The sequence below is a fragment of the Pogona vitticeps genome, chromosome 2 (genome assembly GCF_051106095.1).
Source record: "Pogona vitticeps strain Pit_001003342236 chromosome 2, PviZW2.1, whole genome shotgun sequence".
Classification (NCBI taxonomy): domain Eukaryota; kingdom Metazoa; phylum Chordata; class Lepidosauria; order Squamata; family Agamidae; genus Pogona; species Pogona vitticeps.
In genome coordinates, this window is record NC_135784.1 from 74,792,357 (window position 1) to 74,811,132 (window position 18,776).

General features: G+C 40.6%; 1 protein-coding gene across 2 annotated transcripts in view; it reads right to left on the reverse strand.

Annotated features, from left to right (window-relative positions):
• The window catches only part of IARS1 (isoleucyl-tRNA synthetase 1), a 117,203-nt gene that overhangs the window by 53,523 nt on the left and 44,904 nt on the right, over nt 1–18,776 (reverse strand). For both annotated transcript variants that reach the window (XM_020806598.3, XM_020806597.3), the window contains exons 14-19: nt 17,675–17,801; nt 12,387–12,460; nt 11,011–11,205; nt 9,809–9,895; nt 9,286–9,369; nt 3,396–3,543 (exon numbers count right to left, since the gene is read on the reverse strand). In XM_020806598.3, the coding sequence (XP_020662257.2) occupies nt 3,396–3,543; nt 9,286–9,369; nt 9,809–9,895; nt 11,011–11,205; nt 12,387–12,460; nt 17,675–17,801 (715 nt within the window). The remainder of the gene's footprint in view (nt 1–3,395; nt 3,544–9,285; nt 9,370–9,808; nt 9,896–11,010; nt 11,206–12,386; nt 12,461–17,674; nt 17,802–18,776) is intronic.

Here is an 18,776-nt window from a genome sequence, read left to right on the forward strand (position 1 = left end):
CTCACTCATGAATAGAAAAACAAATTTTCTACAGTCAGATGCATAAGTCCATTAGAACCTTGTCTGGTCTATTCCAGGATTCACTAAGAACATACCTGAAGGCTGAAACAAAAGATATGTTGTTTTTAGATAACAGCACTTGGAACATGTATTCAGGACTGTTTAATTCCGAGACTGAAGTCCCAGACCCTAGGAAGTGACCTAGGGAAGGCTATGAAAGGCAAGAAGTATTTGTGAAACATTTGCTCCCTCCATTTACGATTCTGGAAACACTCCAAGCTCTATGACTTGGAGGAGAAGAAGGGGAAAGGACATGGAAGGAGTCTCTTACTATTATCAAGAATGTTCAACCACTGTTTGCTATTTGATTTAGGAGACTGCTATGGCTGGCCAATGAAGGTGTCAGAAGACTCCCAAAGCGGCACTTCTCAGGGTCAGATGAAGTTTCTTCTAGCACTGCACACAAATACTTCAAGGTGGGATTGAGATCTCATACAGCAATTAAAGACTACTTTGTGGGGAAACCATGTCCACTAGCTCCCAGTTTAGGCTGCCATGATTCACAGTAAACAAGGAAGGATTAAAACTGCATCTCCATATCGTCAGAAGGCACCTGAATGCCTAACAACTGCAAGAAAAAACTCATGGTTTATTAACTTTCACCAGATCATTGAGAAATAAATGGTCTCATTAACAGACCTCTCTAGTTCAGTGGTTTCTGTGGTGAACTTCCTTGCCCACATAATGGCCAGAATTCAACTGAATATTCAGGCCAGCATGAGGGCAATGGCATAACCTGGATTAGCAAACAGCCACACATTAACAAATACCTAATCAAATTCCTAGACATGTGTCCTAGAACACAACTGGAACACTATCAAGTATTGAAATAGGCACTCATTAGCAGTGTAAATTACAATGGAATTAACAGAGAAAGGAGTAAGCTGCCAACTTGAAGAACTTTTTAAAGGAAGATGAGAAGTTAACAAAGGCCACAGCTACCAATGACTGCTACTATTCTCTTGAGTCCCAGAGTCAGTATACTAGGAAGCACAATTAGGGAGCTACTGGCACTCATTTCTCCTGACTATGGGTTTGACAATGGCAAGTAACCTTTGGTCTACTCCAGCATGGCTCTTCTTATGTCTTCAATAGAAGAAACTGCTCTCCAATTTTTGAAGGATGTGCAAACTCCAATTTAACATGTACAGTGTATCACAGAAGTGAGTACACCCCCTCACATTTCATAAATATTTTAGTATATCCTTTCATGTGACAGCACTGAAGAAATGACACTTGGCTACAATGTAAAGCAGTGAGTATACAGCTTGTATAACAGTGTAAATGTGCTTTCCCCTCAAAATAACGCAACGCACAGCCATTAATGTCTAAACCGCTGGCAACAAAAGTGAGTACAATCCTAAGTGACAATGTCCAAATTGGGCCCAAGTAGCCATTTTCTCTCCCTGGTGTCATGAGACCCATTAGTGTCACAAGCCAGTGTGAAGGGGGAGCAGGTGTTATCGCTCTCACTCTCTCAGACTGGTCACTGGAAGTTCCACATGGCACCTCATGGTAATGACCTATCTGAGGATCTGAAAAAATGAACTTTATGCTCTACATAAAGATGACCTAGGCTATAGTTTAGGTGTCCTTCAGTCTCAAGAGACTATGGTAACATGTTCTGTATGGAGGACTTGGAACAGCGTCTAGTGTGGCTGAGGTCAATTTGAGAGTGACAATCCCTTCCACACTGAAATACAATCTGTCCCCCGTCCAGCTCCCTGGTTTTGCTGGTTTCGGGACTGCCTCTTTGCATCGGCCTGTTGAACAAGTGTCTCTTCAAATTGGGAGATGCCATGCTGCAGCACCTGCCTCCAGGCTGAATGCTCAGATGTCAAGGTTTCCCATCTTTTGAGGTCTATTCCTAAGGCCTTCAGATCCTGCTTGCAGATATCCTTGTGTCACAGCTGTGATCTCCCTCTGAGATGCTTTCTCTGCATTAATTCTCCATACAGGAGATCTTTTGGAATCTGACAATCAGCCATTCTCTTGTAGCCCTAGGCTATAGGAAGATTGCCAAAACCCTGAAACAGTGCTGATGCACAGTGGGCAAGACCATATAGTGGTTTAACAGGACAGGTTCCACTAAGAACAGGCCTCACCATGGTTGACCCAAGAAGCTGAGTGCCCGTGCTCAGTGTCATATCCAGAGGTTCGCTTTGGGAAACAGACATATGAGTGCTGCCAGCATTGCTGGTATTGTGGATTCAGATAATCCATTGGTGGCAGCAGAAAGGGAATGTGCCTGTGGGCCTTTGTGAGGGAATAATAAACAAGGCACATGGGGTTTCCAAACTAGGGCAATATTCCAACATGATAATGACGCGAAACACACCTCAAAAACAATCACTGCCTTGCTAAAGAAGCTGAGGGTAAAGGTGGTGGACTAGCTAAGCATATCTCCAGACCTAAACCCTACTGAGCATCTGTGGGGCATCCTGAAAAGGAAGGTGGAGGTGCGCAAGGTCTCAAACATCCACCAGCTCTGTGATGGAGGAGTGGAAGAGGACTCCAGTGCCTACCTGTGAAGCTCTGGTGAACTCTATGCCCAAGAGAGTTAAGGCAGTGCTGGAAAATAATGGTGGCCACACAAAATATTGACACTTTGTGCCAAATTTGGGCATTGTCACTTAGGGGTTTACTCACTTTTGTTGCCAGCAGTTAGGTATTAATGGCTGTGTGTTGCATTATTTTGAAGGGGCAGCACATTTACACTGTTATACAAGCTGTATACACACTGCTTTATATTATAGCCAAGTGTCATTTCTTCCATGTTTTTACATGAAAAGATATATTAAAATATTTATGAAATATGAGGGGGTGTACTCACTTCTGTAATATACTTTAAATACCTGAGAATGAAGTGAGAGATAGAGAGGTGGAAAGACTTCTTTCTTGCTTCTTTTGTTCTTTATTCATGCCTGCTTCAGGTGACAAAGCCTATGTGCAATTTGTAACAACTTTTTTTGAGAAAGACTTCCCAATCCAACCAACAGGCTGAGCTTTTTTATTATTTTAGAAGATCCTTCTTTGAGGAGAGATCAGAGAATATTCAGTGTCAAGACCATGTACACAGAACAGATCATTAAATTCAGTAAATAAAATAAGATAAACCATTACTCCATTTTATCTTAAATATTAAGCAAGCATTCTGAGTGCTGCTTTGGTGAGAAGGGAAGGGTAATATTATTATTACTATTTAACAAAGAAGTTAAATAGTAAAAGATAAGCATGTTGCATGCACTGTAATAAGAGATTATGTAATAGTCATAGTACCATAAAAACAATGAAATGAAAGAGATTGTTATTGGCAATACTTCAAAGCTTCCTACCTTAAGTTTCAGAATGGCAACATTTTGAACAAGGAAACGGTATGCATTATACCATGGCAAGAAGACATCCTTGAGTACATCTCTTACACCTTCTTCTTTAAACCTCAGGTTTTCTGCTCTTACCACAGGAGAATTGATGAGATATAGCCTGCAGTAGGACGTACAAAAAGAATAGTATAATGATGACCTAGTATGTATGGCCTTGAAGGATTTCCAGGTACCATTAATATGAATAGGCTAAAATCTTGTGCTGTTCCACAAACAGTGTAAGTTTTAAAAGCAAACTACTGTAAAGAATTCTCTATAGACCTACTGCAAACTGATTTGCACAATTCTGCATGCAACAAATAATGCCTATGAAATTTTTTTTAATGTACGCCAATTTCTGTCTAAAAGTTACCTCATGTGCTACATGACTACAGACATACTGTAACAGTCACTAGCTTACACTGAAGTACCAATATTGAGTTCAGTGTAATTGGAATTCATAGAAATTGATAAGATACAAGATAGTCAGGAAATGGAATTTATAGTCAGTGTTCTGCTGGAGGGAGAGGGCAAAGGCAAACTCTCCTTTGACTGCACATCTGTTTTGGAGAAACATTACAGAACAAATGCTGACTGTCACTATCAACAAAAACAGAGTAAAAATTGAAACCATTTTATTAAGAAATCTGAATATTTGCCCCAATGAATTTTTAAAAATTATTTTAATTTCACTATCAATCCTTTCAAAATAGCATAACAAAACAATATATATTGTATTACAATTATAGCCTATGGGACGTGGTGGTGCTGTGGGTTAAACCGCAGAAGCCTCTGTGCTGCATGGTCAGAAGACCAGATCTGAAAGATCGAATCCATGCAATGGAGTGAGCTCCCACTGCTTGTTCCAGCTCCTGCCAACCTAGCATTTCGAAAGCATATAAATGCAAGTAGATAAATAGGTACCACCACGGTGGGAAAGTAACAGCGTTCCGTGACTAGTCATGCTGCCCACATGACCACAGAAATTGTCAACAAACGCTGGCTCTATGGCTTGGAGATGGAGATGAGCACTGAACCCTAAAGTCGGACACGACTGGACTAAATGTCAAGGGGAACCTTTACCTTAAAATTATAGCAAATTTCTTATTCATACTATTATACTTTCATATATACAAACTATTTACATTATCTCTTTATCTTTTCACATAGTCTCTTCCTTGGCTCATTATTTCATTTTTATGTCTAGCTAACGCCACTTAGAATAACCAGCAGTCCAACCCATAGAGTAAAATAGGTTTACTCTATTTTTGAATAAAAAAATGTCAAGGGGAAACTTTACCTTTTATTTTTGACTCAGTATCAGATTCAACAGGGGGTGCCATATTTTCCTAAAGTTATCTTGTTTAATCTCCCTCCTGCATAATCTGACCTGTTTACCCCAAAGAAATAAAGGGGTGTGGGTGGGTGTGTAAATAAACAGAGACTGCAAGAATCTGCAAGTTTAACATCTAACAATGCAAATCGTCGTTTTGTCGTTTAGTCGTGTCCGACTCTTTGTGACCCCATGGACCAGAGCACGCCAGGCCCTCCTATCTTCTACTGCCTCCCGGAGTTGTGTCAAATTCATGTTGGTTGCTTTGCATACACTGTCCAGCCATCTCATCCTCAGTCGTCCCCTTCTCCTCTTGCCATCACACTTTCCCAACATCAGGGTCTTTTCCAGGGAGTCTTTTCTTCTCATTAGATGGCCAAAGTACTGGAGCCTCAGCTTCAGGATCTGTCCTTCCAGTGAGCACTCAGGGTTGATTTCCTTTAGAATTGATAGGTTTGTTCTCCTTGCAGTCCAGGGGATTCTCAAGAGTCTCCTCCAGCACCACAATTCAAAGGCATCAATTCTTCGGCGGTCTGCTTTCTTTATGGTCCAGCTCTCACTTCCATACATCACAACAGGAAAAACCATAGCTTTGACTATGCGGACTTTTGTTGGCAAGGTGATGTCTCTGCTTTTTAAGATGCTGTCAAGATTTGTCATCGCTTTCCTCCCAAGAAGCAGGCTTCTTTTAATTTCATGGCTGCTGTCTCCATCTGCAGTGATCATGGAGCTCAGGAAAATAAAATCTGTCACTGCCTCCATATCTTCCCCTTCTATTTCCCAGGAGGTGATGGGACCAGTGGCCATGATCTTAGGTTTTTTTTATGTTGAGTTTCAGACCGTTTTTTGCACTCTCGTCTTTCACCCTCATTACAAGGTTCTTTAATTCCTCCTCACTTTCTGCCATCAGAGTGGTGTCATCTGCATATCGGAGGTTGTTGATATTTCTTCCGGCAATCTTAATTCCGGCTTGGGATTCATCCAGTCCAGCCTTCTGCATGATGTATTCTGCATATAAGTTGAATAAGCTGGGGGACAATATACAGCCCTGTCGTACTCCTTTCCCAATTTTGAACCAATCATTTGTTCCATATCCAGGTCTAACTGTTGCTTCCTGTCCCACATATAGGTTTCTCAGTAGATGGATAAGGTGGTCAGGCACTCCCATTTCTTTAAGAACTTGCCATAGTTTGTTGTGGTCCACACAGTCAAAGGCTTTTGCATAGTCAATGAAGCAGAAGTAAATATTTTTCTGGAACTCTTTGGCTTTCTCTATAATCCAGCGCAAGTTAGCAATTTGGTCTCGAGTGCCTCTGCCTCTTCGGAATCCAGCTTGTACTTCTGGGAGTTCTTGGTCCACATATTGCTGAAGCCTACCTTGGAGGATTTTGAGCATAACCTTGCTAGCGTGTGAAATGAGTGCAATTGTGCGGTAGTTGGAGCATTCTTTAGCACTGCCTTTCTTTGGGATTGGGATGTAGACTGATCTTTTCCAATCCTCTGGCCACTGTTGGGTTTTCCAAACTTGCTGGCATATTGAATGTAGCACCTTAACAGCATCATCTTTCAAGATTTTAAATAGTTCAACTGGAATGCCATCACCTCCACTGGCCTTGTTGTTAGCCAGGCTTTCTAAGGCCCACTTGACTTCACTCTCCAGGATGTCTGGCTCAAGGTCAGCAACTACATTGTCTAGGTTGTCCGGGATATCCACATCTTTCTGATATAATTCCTCTGTGTATTCTTGCCACCTCTTCTTGATGTCTTCTGCTTCTGTTAGGTCCCTCCCATTTTTGTCCTTTATCATGTCCATCTTTGCGTGAAATGTTCCTCTAATATCTCCTATTTTCCTGAACAGCTCTCTGGTTTTTCCTTTTCTGTTATTTTCCTCTATTTCTTTGCATTGTTCATTTAAGAAGGCCCTCTTGTCTCTCCTTGCTATTCTTTGGAAGTCTGCATTCAACTTTCTGTAACTTTCCCTCTCTCCCTTGCATTTTGCTTCCCTTCTCCTCTCTGCTATTTCTAAGGCCTCGTTGGACAGCCATTTTGCTTTCTTGCATTTCCTTTTCTTTGGGATGGTTTTTGCTGCTGCCTCCTGGACAATGTTACGAGCCTCTATCCAAAGTTCTTCAGGCACTCTGTCCACCAAATCTAGTTCCTTAAATCTGTTCTTTACTTCCCCTGTGTACTCATAGGGGATTTGGTTTAGATTATTCTAGTAATTAGTCTGTAATGGCCAATGGTCACTTTATGCTCTGAATACACTGTCAGTGTGCCAAGTGTAAGACAATGCTCTGCTGAACACGGGAACCCAAAGGCCCATCAGTTCCTTACTGCTGTGTTTTCATTTGTGTTCAAGTCTGGCTCAGGCATGCAACAAGTATGTGACTAATATTTGCAGTTTCCGGAGAAGTGACAGGTATTCCTGTAATGCACAAAAGACGCTAGCAGTGATTTCTTCAGCCTATAGACTATGATGCACTTTGAACCCAGAGCACTTCCTAGCATCTTGCATTATGTAAAAATGTGTAACATCACCAAACAGAATAGCATAATCATAAAATTAAAAACAACCTGTTTCAAACTCTTTCTTTCTTTCGTTTATATTCCACCTAATTAGTGAATGCACACTACTCTGGATGGTATACAAAGAAGCAAAACCCCACAACCCCCACCTTCCATTCCCATAAAAACATACATAATGAAAATGGCACTGTAACTGTGGTAATCTACAGTGACCTGAGGTCCAAATACTTAAATTACCTATGTTTTGGGTGGGTAGAGGGAGTAATGTAACATTTAGGCTATAGATTTTCAGTGAAGCAGCAGTGGAAGGGTAGCAGAAACACAATGGTTAAGTTAATCAACCAGGACTAAAAAGGATTTCAGGGGTTGGAGAGGCACCTGTTATTCACGTAGTGATTTGAAGACCACCAATAAACTCATTCACTATTTTTTACCCCTACTCCCATCCACATCTCTCTACTTTTCTTAAGCAGCTTAAGCATGCAGCTCTTCAAAAATGCTGCATTTACCAATAAGCAGAGGAAGATATTTCTGTAGCACTTAATCAAAATTAGCATAAGAAAAAAAGCTTTTTCCACAGAAGCTAAATTAGCTCAGTACAGAAGAGGGAGAAAAAACCGCAAGAAAATCAGAAGTAGCTTATTCTATAAACAGAACACATCAAGCGCTTGACATCAAGTACTTCAAATAAGTTCAGACAACTCAACTGGAGCTCTCTCCTTAAATGAACCTAGCACACACTCTTATACATTCTCTGCGTGTATGACAGAGAGAGTATCTATAAATAAGCCATCAGTTTATATGTATCAGGAAGGCAGCAGACAAAAACATATTTATCTTAATTGAGGAAATAAAAACAATAATAAATGATCTTCAGAGTCTGGACTAGGTGAAGCAAGAAATGTACATAAAATATTCTATCCACCAAGTCACACATTTAGAAGATGGTATTTTTAAAGGAGAAAAAAATGCAGCAACCATTTCAATCTTTTTCTACCAAAAGTTGTCAAATTCCTCAAGTCTACTAGAATATAATCAACAATGTCTTTGGTGTATATAGGGTTGCACCACACAATAATAACTAGCAACTTGCCTCATCTACTTCACTTCTGTGGAAAAGGATGCAGACACTGTTCCTCTAAGTTTACTAAACACCTTAAAAGCAGGTGACCGTATGCTTCTATATACAACCTTACATTACACCTTCTGGACATTTTCACATGAGTAATCAATAAATTTTCCTCAAGGTCTCTCGTTAGGGTGGAGTGAATGTTTCACAATAGGCCAATTCACACCAGCTGACCACCACCTCATGTCAAAAGAGGATAAAGTGTGTTGGAAGCTAGACACCATTCTTCTGCTTCTATAGCTACCAAGCAAATGCATTGTTATTTTTCCATGAAGCCTATAAACAAGAATTCCAACACACAAATCCCTGAAGAATAAACCACTTAGATATGGGATTCATTTTTCTCTGTTTAAATGCTATGCAAAGCATGACACCCACAATTAAGCAGCCAAGTGGCCATAATTACACCATCCTACTGCAACACAGCTGACATGTTCCTGTGAACCACTTTAATGAGCTTGCCCTAAGCACTGTCATCCTTCCCTTTCCAGTGGCTGAATGTGTAGAAAGCTGGAAAATGAAACTTTTCTGACAACTTCACAACTTTATCAAGATGCCTCAGTATTCCTCAGGTGTTACTCCATTTTTCATGAGAGGTGTTTCTCTCATCTCCTCTTAACAGAGGCTATTTATTCTTCTTAAATCTTAATATATTGTTATTCATGTTAGAGGTGTACAGATACAGTCTCTGTTTTTTTTTCCAGGCGGTTAAAAAAAGCTTACCCACAATTGTGAGAAGAAGAAAAAAAACACTTATAAATCAGCACCTCAAATGGACAAACAACAGCAACATGCAAAACAGGCTCTTACTGGACATAACAAAAGAAAACAACCTGCAGACATTAATAGGGTAGAAAAAGGCATCAAGGTCCTACCTCAGTGCATCTGCCCCATAGGAGTTTACAATGCTTGCTGGATCTGGATAATTCTTCTTTCGTTTGCTCATCTTTTGCCCATCACTAGAAGAGAATAACATTGGCAGTAACAAAATGTATACTTTACTGGTAAAGTTTCATAAGTAATTCAACTATTCTTGGGAAATCAGTCTACCATTTGTATGAGCAGAAGTATTGGTCCATTGGAGAACAAGAGGCTTTTACAACAATAAATGTACTACAAAATACAACTAGAGAATAATCACAGCATTTGTGACCCATATTCAATTTTTCAAACCCATGATTATACCTTACTGTGAGCTTTTTACCTCATTCAATTTCTACCCAAGAATAATTAAAACTGTACCCCTTCTGAAAGGATTAGGTATTTTGGAGTAAAATTATGATGGTTCAGATATAGTTAGATACTCAAGCAAGGATTACAAGAAAACCCTTGACAGCTACAGCTAAGAAGTAAAACATCAGCAAAAAGACAATATAATAATATTAATACCATACTTGCCTGGCAAGAACTAGGCCATTTACAATGACATTTTTGAAAGGAGGCTTTCCAAAAAGAGCTGAGGACAATACTAGTAAAGTGTAAAACCTGAAAAACAAAGTGATAGCAGTTGATTTTAGGCTGACTGGTGTTAAAATAAAATGCTTTCGGCTTTTGTGTCCCTTCTCTTTTTTAATTAAACCAAGCTGATATTTTCCAGCACATTTAAAAGCCTTGGGATCATAAAATGTATCAAGCAGTTCAACATACACAATCACATTATTATTATGCAGGATTTCATGGAACATCTTAACTTGTCTTTTTACCACCTGCTTACTAGTTTCTAATCTGCTTCAGCTAGGATTTTTGGCCACGTCATGCACTTCAATTTAAAAGAATTAAACCTGCCATAAGCATGCAAGGATAGTGTTAAAATGTTTTTTTATACAGATCCCCTTAATCCTGTTCCTGAATTAATAATAGTATTTTTCATGACCAATGACTGTTGCCTACATCAAGAGCCTGAAATCCAGAAATGTACAGGAAACGCCGGTTAAATCTGATGACAACATTATCAGCCATGGCCATATTCTGGTAATTAGAAGTTTCCTATCACTTTCCTTGGCTCCCTTAGGAACCCTTTAGTCCTGGTGAAGCCTTTGGGAATCAAAGAACAGAAATGGGAAGTCTTAAATGGCTTAAAGTTGCTATCACCAGTCCTGTTGGCCAAGCTAAATCTATACCACATCATCTGCCAAACAGGCACAGACAGATTGTTAATTACAGATTCTAAATGGCTGCTTTTTGCTATGGATCTTCTGCAGACACATCTACCTGTTAAATGCACTACAGCAACAATATATTTATGAATTTAAATTATATGTCACCTTTCTCCCCATAGGAGACCCAAAGCGGCTCACAACCTATAGTTTTAAAGCCATTTTTTCAGAAATCTGAAATAGCAGTAACATTTATTTATTAACTTATAAATTTATATATGTGAAACTTTATTAGTTGTGTAGTCTCTATAAATTATATAAACAATTAACCAAAGTAATGACAGCCATGATGATATCCAATCTTCCATAGGAGACAAACAAAAAGAAAAAGAGGACTAGCCAAAAGAAAAGGATTAGTGAAACTGATACTATTTTAGGATAATTCTGATTGTTAAATGCTCTCTGTCTGTCAAATTTCACCCAAGTTAATGTCACAAACATTACCATCCTCTGGTTTGGTCAATGCCCTCAGCAATGAAGTCAGCAGGAAAAGAGTCTTCAAATTCTCTTTTATTCTCAAATGGATAATGGACTTGGGCATATGGCATGCTTCCACTCTCAAACCAGCAATCAAACACTTCTGGTACACGATGCAATACACCTTTGCCACAGCGTGAAGGGATAGTTATATGATCAACGCTAAGGAGAAATATATATGTCAGCAACTGTAGTTCCATTCCATAGGAGTAAATTAATCTTAAATAACCAGTTCCAGAGATGCTTGATGAGTATTTAATGTACTTTTTCACATATTTGAAAAACAGCATTTCAATTAGATAGTTCAAAAGTTTAAGGGCTTAAGTGATTCAGCAAAGGTGTGCCAGCTTTCAAGTTGTACTGTTACTGTTAAATTCTTCTATTGAATGATGATGGTTGAAAGCCTATATGCAACATTTCAAGCATCCTCTATGAACAATGGCTTGAATCATGCCCCCACTCCCAAGCGTGATCTTATTTTCCCAGAAGGAGTTGGAATCTATTCTACTTCATTTTTTTGCTTCCATTTTTCTAGGTTGTTGCTAGGTTGTTGAAGGTTTGCCATGCTAACTAGCTGCTAAGTTTGTTCCTCTTTTCCCATTTATCATACAAAGAATTTATTCTGAAATCTAAAAAGGCCCTTTGGCCATTTTTCTGCCTCAAATCACCCCTGCTTGTATATATACTGTTGTCTTGTTGGTGGCTTGCCCATATAGTTTTTCTTCCCATTGCAAAATTCTGAGTGACTTGTACAAGGTTACTCCCAAGTGTCAATGGCTTCTCTCTGTACACATTAGACATACCATGTCCGCGTTGCCAAAAATCTGCATCTAGATGGGAATTATTCCCTATTATAATTGACTATGGCTCACAGCTGATCCATCCACCTTCTAAGTAAATCTGATTAGTGTTAGAGAACAAATTGTTTCATCTTTTCCTTTTCCTTTTAATTGTTATCTGTTTTTCCCTTCATACAATTGCTAATTTCTTAATAATCTAGAACCTTGAGATTGACCGCATATTTGACAACTGAAAGATATTTTCCCTGCATGCAGGAACATATTATCATGCTATATGCTTTGACCATGAGGAGACAAAGGGGAAACTCATTCAGACTGAACTGAGTAACAACTGGGACACTAGCATGCCCCTCACAGATGAAAAATGAACAAGGAACTCTGAGATTTTCTTTCTCACACAATTTAGGATGACTAACAGAACTGCAACATTTTTAGGTTCTAAAAGGAAGGCTGTATTTTTACAAAAGAGCCAGCAAAGACATGAGAACACAACTATTAATAAGCATTAATTGATCTTGGCCTACTTTTGCCACAATCACTAACCATTCTCTATGGAGATCAGTAACTTTCACTCCTGAGAATTCTTCCAGTTCTGCTACTGACCCAATACACACCACCTGTTAAAAGTTTAACATATGAAATTACAGTTATTTTTACTAATAAGCATTGTTATAAAACTAGATACCATGAATTCAAGTGCATGGAATTAATTGCAAAGTCACTTGATGCTGTGCTTTCAACTAGAAAGTTGAATATGTGTTTTAATTCTAACAATGGAAAAAAGGCTAAGAAAAGATTAGACTACAAATATTAAAAGGAACTAGAAACGACACGTTAACCACCTGTAATTGTAGTTCTTTGAATGGACCTCTGTGATTCACACCTGGGTGATCTGTGTCTGCACGGAGCCTCACTGGAAACTTCTAGAACTTCTGCTATAGCAAAAAACACATTATAATAAGGCCCCTCCCACCTCGTATAAGTACCTTGGCACCACGGCTCCCCTTTCAGTTGTGTCCAACACTGCTACATTAAGCAGAATGGCATGACAGTGGGGAGGACGGGAGGGATGTGTGAATCACAGAGATCCACTCAAAGAACTACAATTACAGGTGGATAACCTGTCATTCTTCATGGCCTCTGTGAATCACACCCTGGGTAACTAAAAAGATGTCTTACCCAGAGGCAGGGTGTCACACCAAGGTAGAAGCTAGAACAGCACATCCAAAGGCCACAATCAGACTTCTGCTGGAGATCAAGTCTATAATGCCAGATGAAAGTGGACGGCTGTGCCCAAGTGGCAGAGGCGCAGACGTCTGAAAGAGGTACGTCACGTAGGAATGCTGTAGAAGTCGCCACTGCTCTGGTAGAGTGAGGAACTGGTTTGCGTGCCAGCTGATACGTGGGGTAAATGGTTGAAGCGACCCACCTAGATATAGTTTGAGACGTCACCTGGTGACCTTTAGTAGGTGGTTGGACTTATGAACAGTCGAGGTGAATACTTGAAAGATTGGATGTGTTGGATTAAAAGGCAAGGCCTTGCCTAACGTCTAAAGTACGGAGGATTCTTTGTACAGTTGTCGACGGTGACAGGAAGAAGGAAGAAAGGATAAATGGCTGAGAGAGATGGAACTGAGATACGACTTTGGGGAGGAAAGAAATATCCATGGATAGTTCGAATTTGTCTGGAAAAAAACAGTAAATAAGGATAGTTGTGATGTAAGGCCGCTAAATCACTAGCTCACCGAGCTGAGGTGATGGCAACAAGAAAAACTGTTTTAAAGATAAGTAGCCATAAACAAGTTGGAGCTAAAGGTTTGAAAGGAGCTTTAGTAAGCTGTTGCAGTACTAGTGTTAGTGACCACTGCGGGGGAGGCGGGTGGGTATCTGGGTAGATATGAGATAGATCTTTAAGAAAACATTTCAATGTTGTATGCTTGAAGAAATCAGCTGCTGATTTAGGGGGTGATAAACTATGGCAGAGATGTAAACTCTCAAGGAAGAGAGGGAAAGGCTGCTAGACTTGAGATGAAGCAAAAAACGTAGAACAGTAGCAAGTGATGGGTTGATAGAAGGCAATGAAGACGCTTCAGTGAAAGATTTGAAACTCTTCCATTTTTACAGGTAAGCCTTTCTACTGGATGGCTTCTTTGATTGACGGAGGACGTTCATTATTGAGGCAGAATCCTCCACATTGCCAGGTACAGAACTGGAATTTTTGATATGGGTTGTACTGTTGTCTCCATTTTTGTTGGGGGCATTGTTGGTAAGATGGATAAACTCCCCAACATCTAGCTGCTGATCTTTTCTTTTGCATGTTTTCCAAAATATCATCGGTTTCAGCATTAACGAGTTCTGCACCTTCAAATGGGAGGTCTTTGATAAGTGTGCTGGCATCCTCAGCCAAGCCAGCTGTCCTTAGCAAAGAGAAATGTCATAAGGCTACTGAAGTGGTTGTTGACTTTGCTGTGGCATCTGCCGTGTGCCTAGCAGAAAGCATATGTCATTTGGCAACAGAAAGACCCTCTTGTTGAAAGGTTTGGGTGAGTACTTTTTTATCTCCTGGTAAATATTCGACAAAGGTTGTCCCAAAGCAAACATTGATATGCACCCATGGCTCCCTGGTAGTTAGCAACATGCATGGTGAATGCTGCTGATGAGTAAAGCCATCTTCCCATTGAATCAATCTTTCTACTGTCTTTAATTGCTGGTACGAGGGTTTGTTGATGTTGAGATCTGGATTGTGACACTTCAACAAAAATAGAGTTTGGAGCTGGTTGTTTTTTAAGAAATAGAGCTCCAGGATCATGGACTCTACAGAGGTTATTGATTTGTTTAGACATGGTATGGGAAGAGGCTGGTTTTGTCCAGGATCGTTGAGCACTGCTGAGTAGAGACGGAAGCACTGAGATGTGTACTGGAGTAGTTGTACCTTTAGAGATTGGGTCGTATAGATGATCGGCCAGTTCTGTCAAAGGACAGTGGACTTGGAGATTGAGAGGCTTAGCCATATGGATCATAAGTTGGGTGTAAGTTTGAAAATCTTCCACCGGTGATGGTGGGTCAGCATCGACAAACTCGATTCCGGTGAGATAAGTAATACTAACAGCATCTGTCTGGATCCGTGATCGTAATAATCAGGATCACATTGGGAGTTGACAGATTGTCGATTGACTTCAGTGTCGATAGGTTGAGTGTCATAGTATTGACATTTGTGGCTTGATGTCGATGGAGGTGGCACGTCCATGAGCATTTGTCGGTGTCAAGGATTTTTAATATCAAGAGGTATCATCCGACATCTCTTGATATCAATAGAGCTCCAGGATCATGGACATTATTTGATATGGCTGAACGTCTGTGTCAACTCGGGGTCATAGTGATGTCGAGTTCAATGGCTTGGTTCTATCAGGCAATGGAAATAGAGGAACAGAACGAGTGCCCATGGACCAGGATGGATATCGAGGATCATCAATATCAGAGGCTGTGTCTCGGTGATGTCGAAACAGAGGTTGTTGATGAGCTGGTAAAGCAGTGGAGTATATAGACGCTGAAGATGCCGAGCGAGAGGAATGATTTCTCTCATCTGGATTAGTGGGAAAATATTGGGAGGCTGGAGCTGTAAAAGCCTTGCATTTAGGTGGCAGGTAGGGAGCAGGGTTGGAGTTGATGTGGGTCATGGTGATATGGCTGTTTCGACACCGATGTCTGTCGAGATCGAGGCCCGCCATGAGAAGGCATGGCCAAGCTGGATAGAGCAACTGGCTGATTGGCAGTTGCAGTCTGTCTGGTCAAGCACTGGTTGGGAAAATGGTAACCTGGTGAGAGTGTTGAACATGGGTCTGAGCCACGTGTGATGAAATATATGGCTCCGGGGACTGTTGGGGCCGAAGTCTATGAGGTGGTCATGGCGGACGATCAGATGTTACTGAATAAGGTATAGTCTCTAGTTGTTGTTCGGGGTCGACCCTCTCAGGTGAAGCAACTATGGAAGGATTGCTTGAAAGAACAGAGTGTTGAGGACTGGGAGAAGAAGATGTTAATCGATCAACTGTCATCCCATTCCGGTGCTTGGGAGCAGGGTTGATGAGAGGGGATTCCATCATCGTCAGAAGGCAAACCAATAGAAATTGATTCGGCGGTTTGCTGAGGCTGCTGAGAAAGGACTGCAGCTTTAGATTTATGCTGTTTAGGTATTTTAGGCGGAGAAGGTTCTGGAACCGAAGAGGCTTCGGTGGACATTTGATGTTTAGTGGAGGGCTTTAATATTGTGGATTTCAGTATCGAGTGCTTCAATTTATGGGTTTTTGAAGTTTTAGACGAAGTGGATGGAGCTTTGGAATGTAATGGTGTAGTCGATGGATGTTGTTTTGAGGCTTCAGAAAGAGCTTTCTCCATTGTTTTGGTATGTGAGGTGGCCTTACAAGGAGGTCAGGTCTCCTAAACAAGGAGTTTTAATTTGGATAAGCGAGAATGGAGGACTCCGCACTTGAAGTTCTTACAATGCTGGCAGGAGGACATCTGGTATGCCTCTCCCAAACAAAAAAAAACACTTGGTGTAGCCATCGGAGAGTGGTATTTTGTTATCACAGACCACACAGTGCTTAAATGGGGCCCAAAGGGGCCATGAATAGGAGAAAATAATTTGAGGAGAAAAAACAATGATTGGGAGAGGTGCTGCAGTCAGAGGCCGAGCGAAGTAGAAAAGAAAAAAATATCTGATAATGAATTTGATCTAAAAGTTTAAAGGAAAAAAGGTTGATAACAGGAAGGAATCAAGAATAAACTCTCTTTTACTCACAGAAGCAGAACTATGAGGCTCTCAACGCGGTGGTTGAAAGAAACTTAAAGGGGAGCCTTGGCACCAAAGTACTTATATGAGGGGGGGAGGGGCCTTGTTCTAACGTAGTTTTTGTTACCGTAGAAGCTCTACAACTTTCCAATGAGGCTCCGCGCAGGCGCAGATCACCCAGGGTGTGATTCACAGAGGCCACGAAGAAGAATCACTTTTTAGCTGCATTTCATACACCAGCTATCTAGAAAGCAACACTGTCTCTTAGAATTATGTAAAAGTAGGATGAGATGCATTCAAAAATCAGCAGATGTGCCCCAGGAAAGAGACCCATATGTGCTGTGCCCAAAAAATACAAGACACTTCTTACCAACCTGGGAAGTGCCTGACTTCCCACATTCTGACAGCAGCAGTCCACTTTCAGAGCCCTGTCTACCATTAGCCAAAAAGATATCTGTAAAGGTCAGCTTAAATCTGTTTTTCCCCATTGGCTGCACACAGATTCTGAAGTGCCACCAAACATAATCTCTCATAGGCAGGCTGTTAGAAATAGTCAACACCGTCTGGAGTGGGCTTCCTCCCTACACACTGTTTTCAAAAAGTATTGGGTGGGGGAGGGAAAAGAAGTTAGTTGGATGGATGGATGGATGGATGGATGGATGGATGGATGGATGGATGGATGGATGGATGGATGGATGGATGGATGGATGGATTGTAGCATTTGACCAGTTAGAATGCCTGACAGTTTATAGTCCTCTAAAAATTAATAAGAGTCATAGTGGGATTGATTTTAATGGTTTCTTTGTCCCTACAGTGCTTGGCCAAACTCCAGCAACAGCTCCCTTTTGAGCAGTGGTGGAGGAAAGGGGCTGCTGCCTGAAACTGGCAGTTAATCATGTTCTGCAGCAGAAACCTAAGCCCTCCAAGTCACATTACTTCTCAAGTTCCTCTGCTCTACAACATGTGACATTCAAAGGACAGTTTAAACAAATGAAGTGTAACAGAGCAATCTTCATTCATTCAGAGCTCTTCTTACACCCACCTCTTCAAAGTCATCACTGACCCACAATGGGATGGGCGTCCCCCAGTATCGGTTTCGTGAAATAGCCCAGTCACGTGCATCTCTCAACCAGTTTCCAAACCGCTTCTCTTTCACAAAATCAGGAACCCTAATTTTTTTAAAAAATAAAACATAGTTACAATTAAAGCCACAGAGAAATGACTACATTTATATGAATTCTTGATTAATTTATATATAACACATTTGAAAAAAAATTCTAAAGAAAAGGGAAGACACTTTCTTTCCTGCACCATGAGGATGATAAAAAGGACTATCTAGATAAAGGAATTTGGTGTTGATTTACCCTTGGTTGCCAAGTCTGTCTGGTTCATGAGCTACAACCATTCCTGTATAGACATTATCTTCCCATAATACAGTATGATGCGACAAAATGTATGTATGTATGTATGTATGTATGTACGTACGTACGTACGTACGTACCTACGTACATACATACGTACGTACATACATACATACATACATACATACATACATACATACATACATACATACATACATACATACATACATACATACATACATACATACATACATACATACATACATACCCCCCCATCTAGACCCATGTCTACTCTGGGCGGCTAACAATTAAAAATGTCATAAAAACAATATAATAAAATAGAGAACAACAATAGTAATATTGTTCAAGATGGTGAAAAGATAAAAATAATCAAGTGATGACAGGAGGGAAAGCCTGCCTAAAGAGCCAGGTCTTAAGGTGGCTCTTAAAAACATCCAGCGAGGGAGCCAGACAGATCTCTGGGGGCAGACTGTTCCAAAGGTGAAGGACCACTGCCGAGAAGGCCTGGTTTCTTGTTCTTTCTCTCAGCGTTAGGCCTCTCAACCGCCCTTCCTGAACGAGTGATTCGGATAGATCTAGGTGGGAGGAGGCGTTCCACTAGATATCGAGATCCTAAAACCGTTTAGAGCTTTATATGTCATCATTAACACTTTGAAATCAATGCAGAAACGAACAGGCAGCCAAAGCAAGGCAGCCAGAGTAGGGGAAATATGCTGATATTTTCTCATCCCACGGAGAAGTCTGGCTTCCTCATTCTGCACT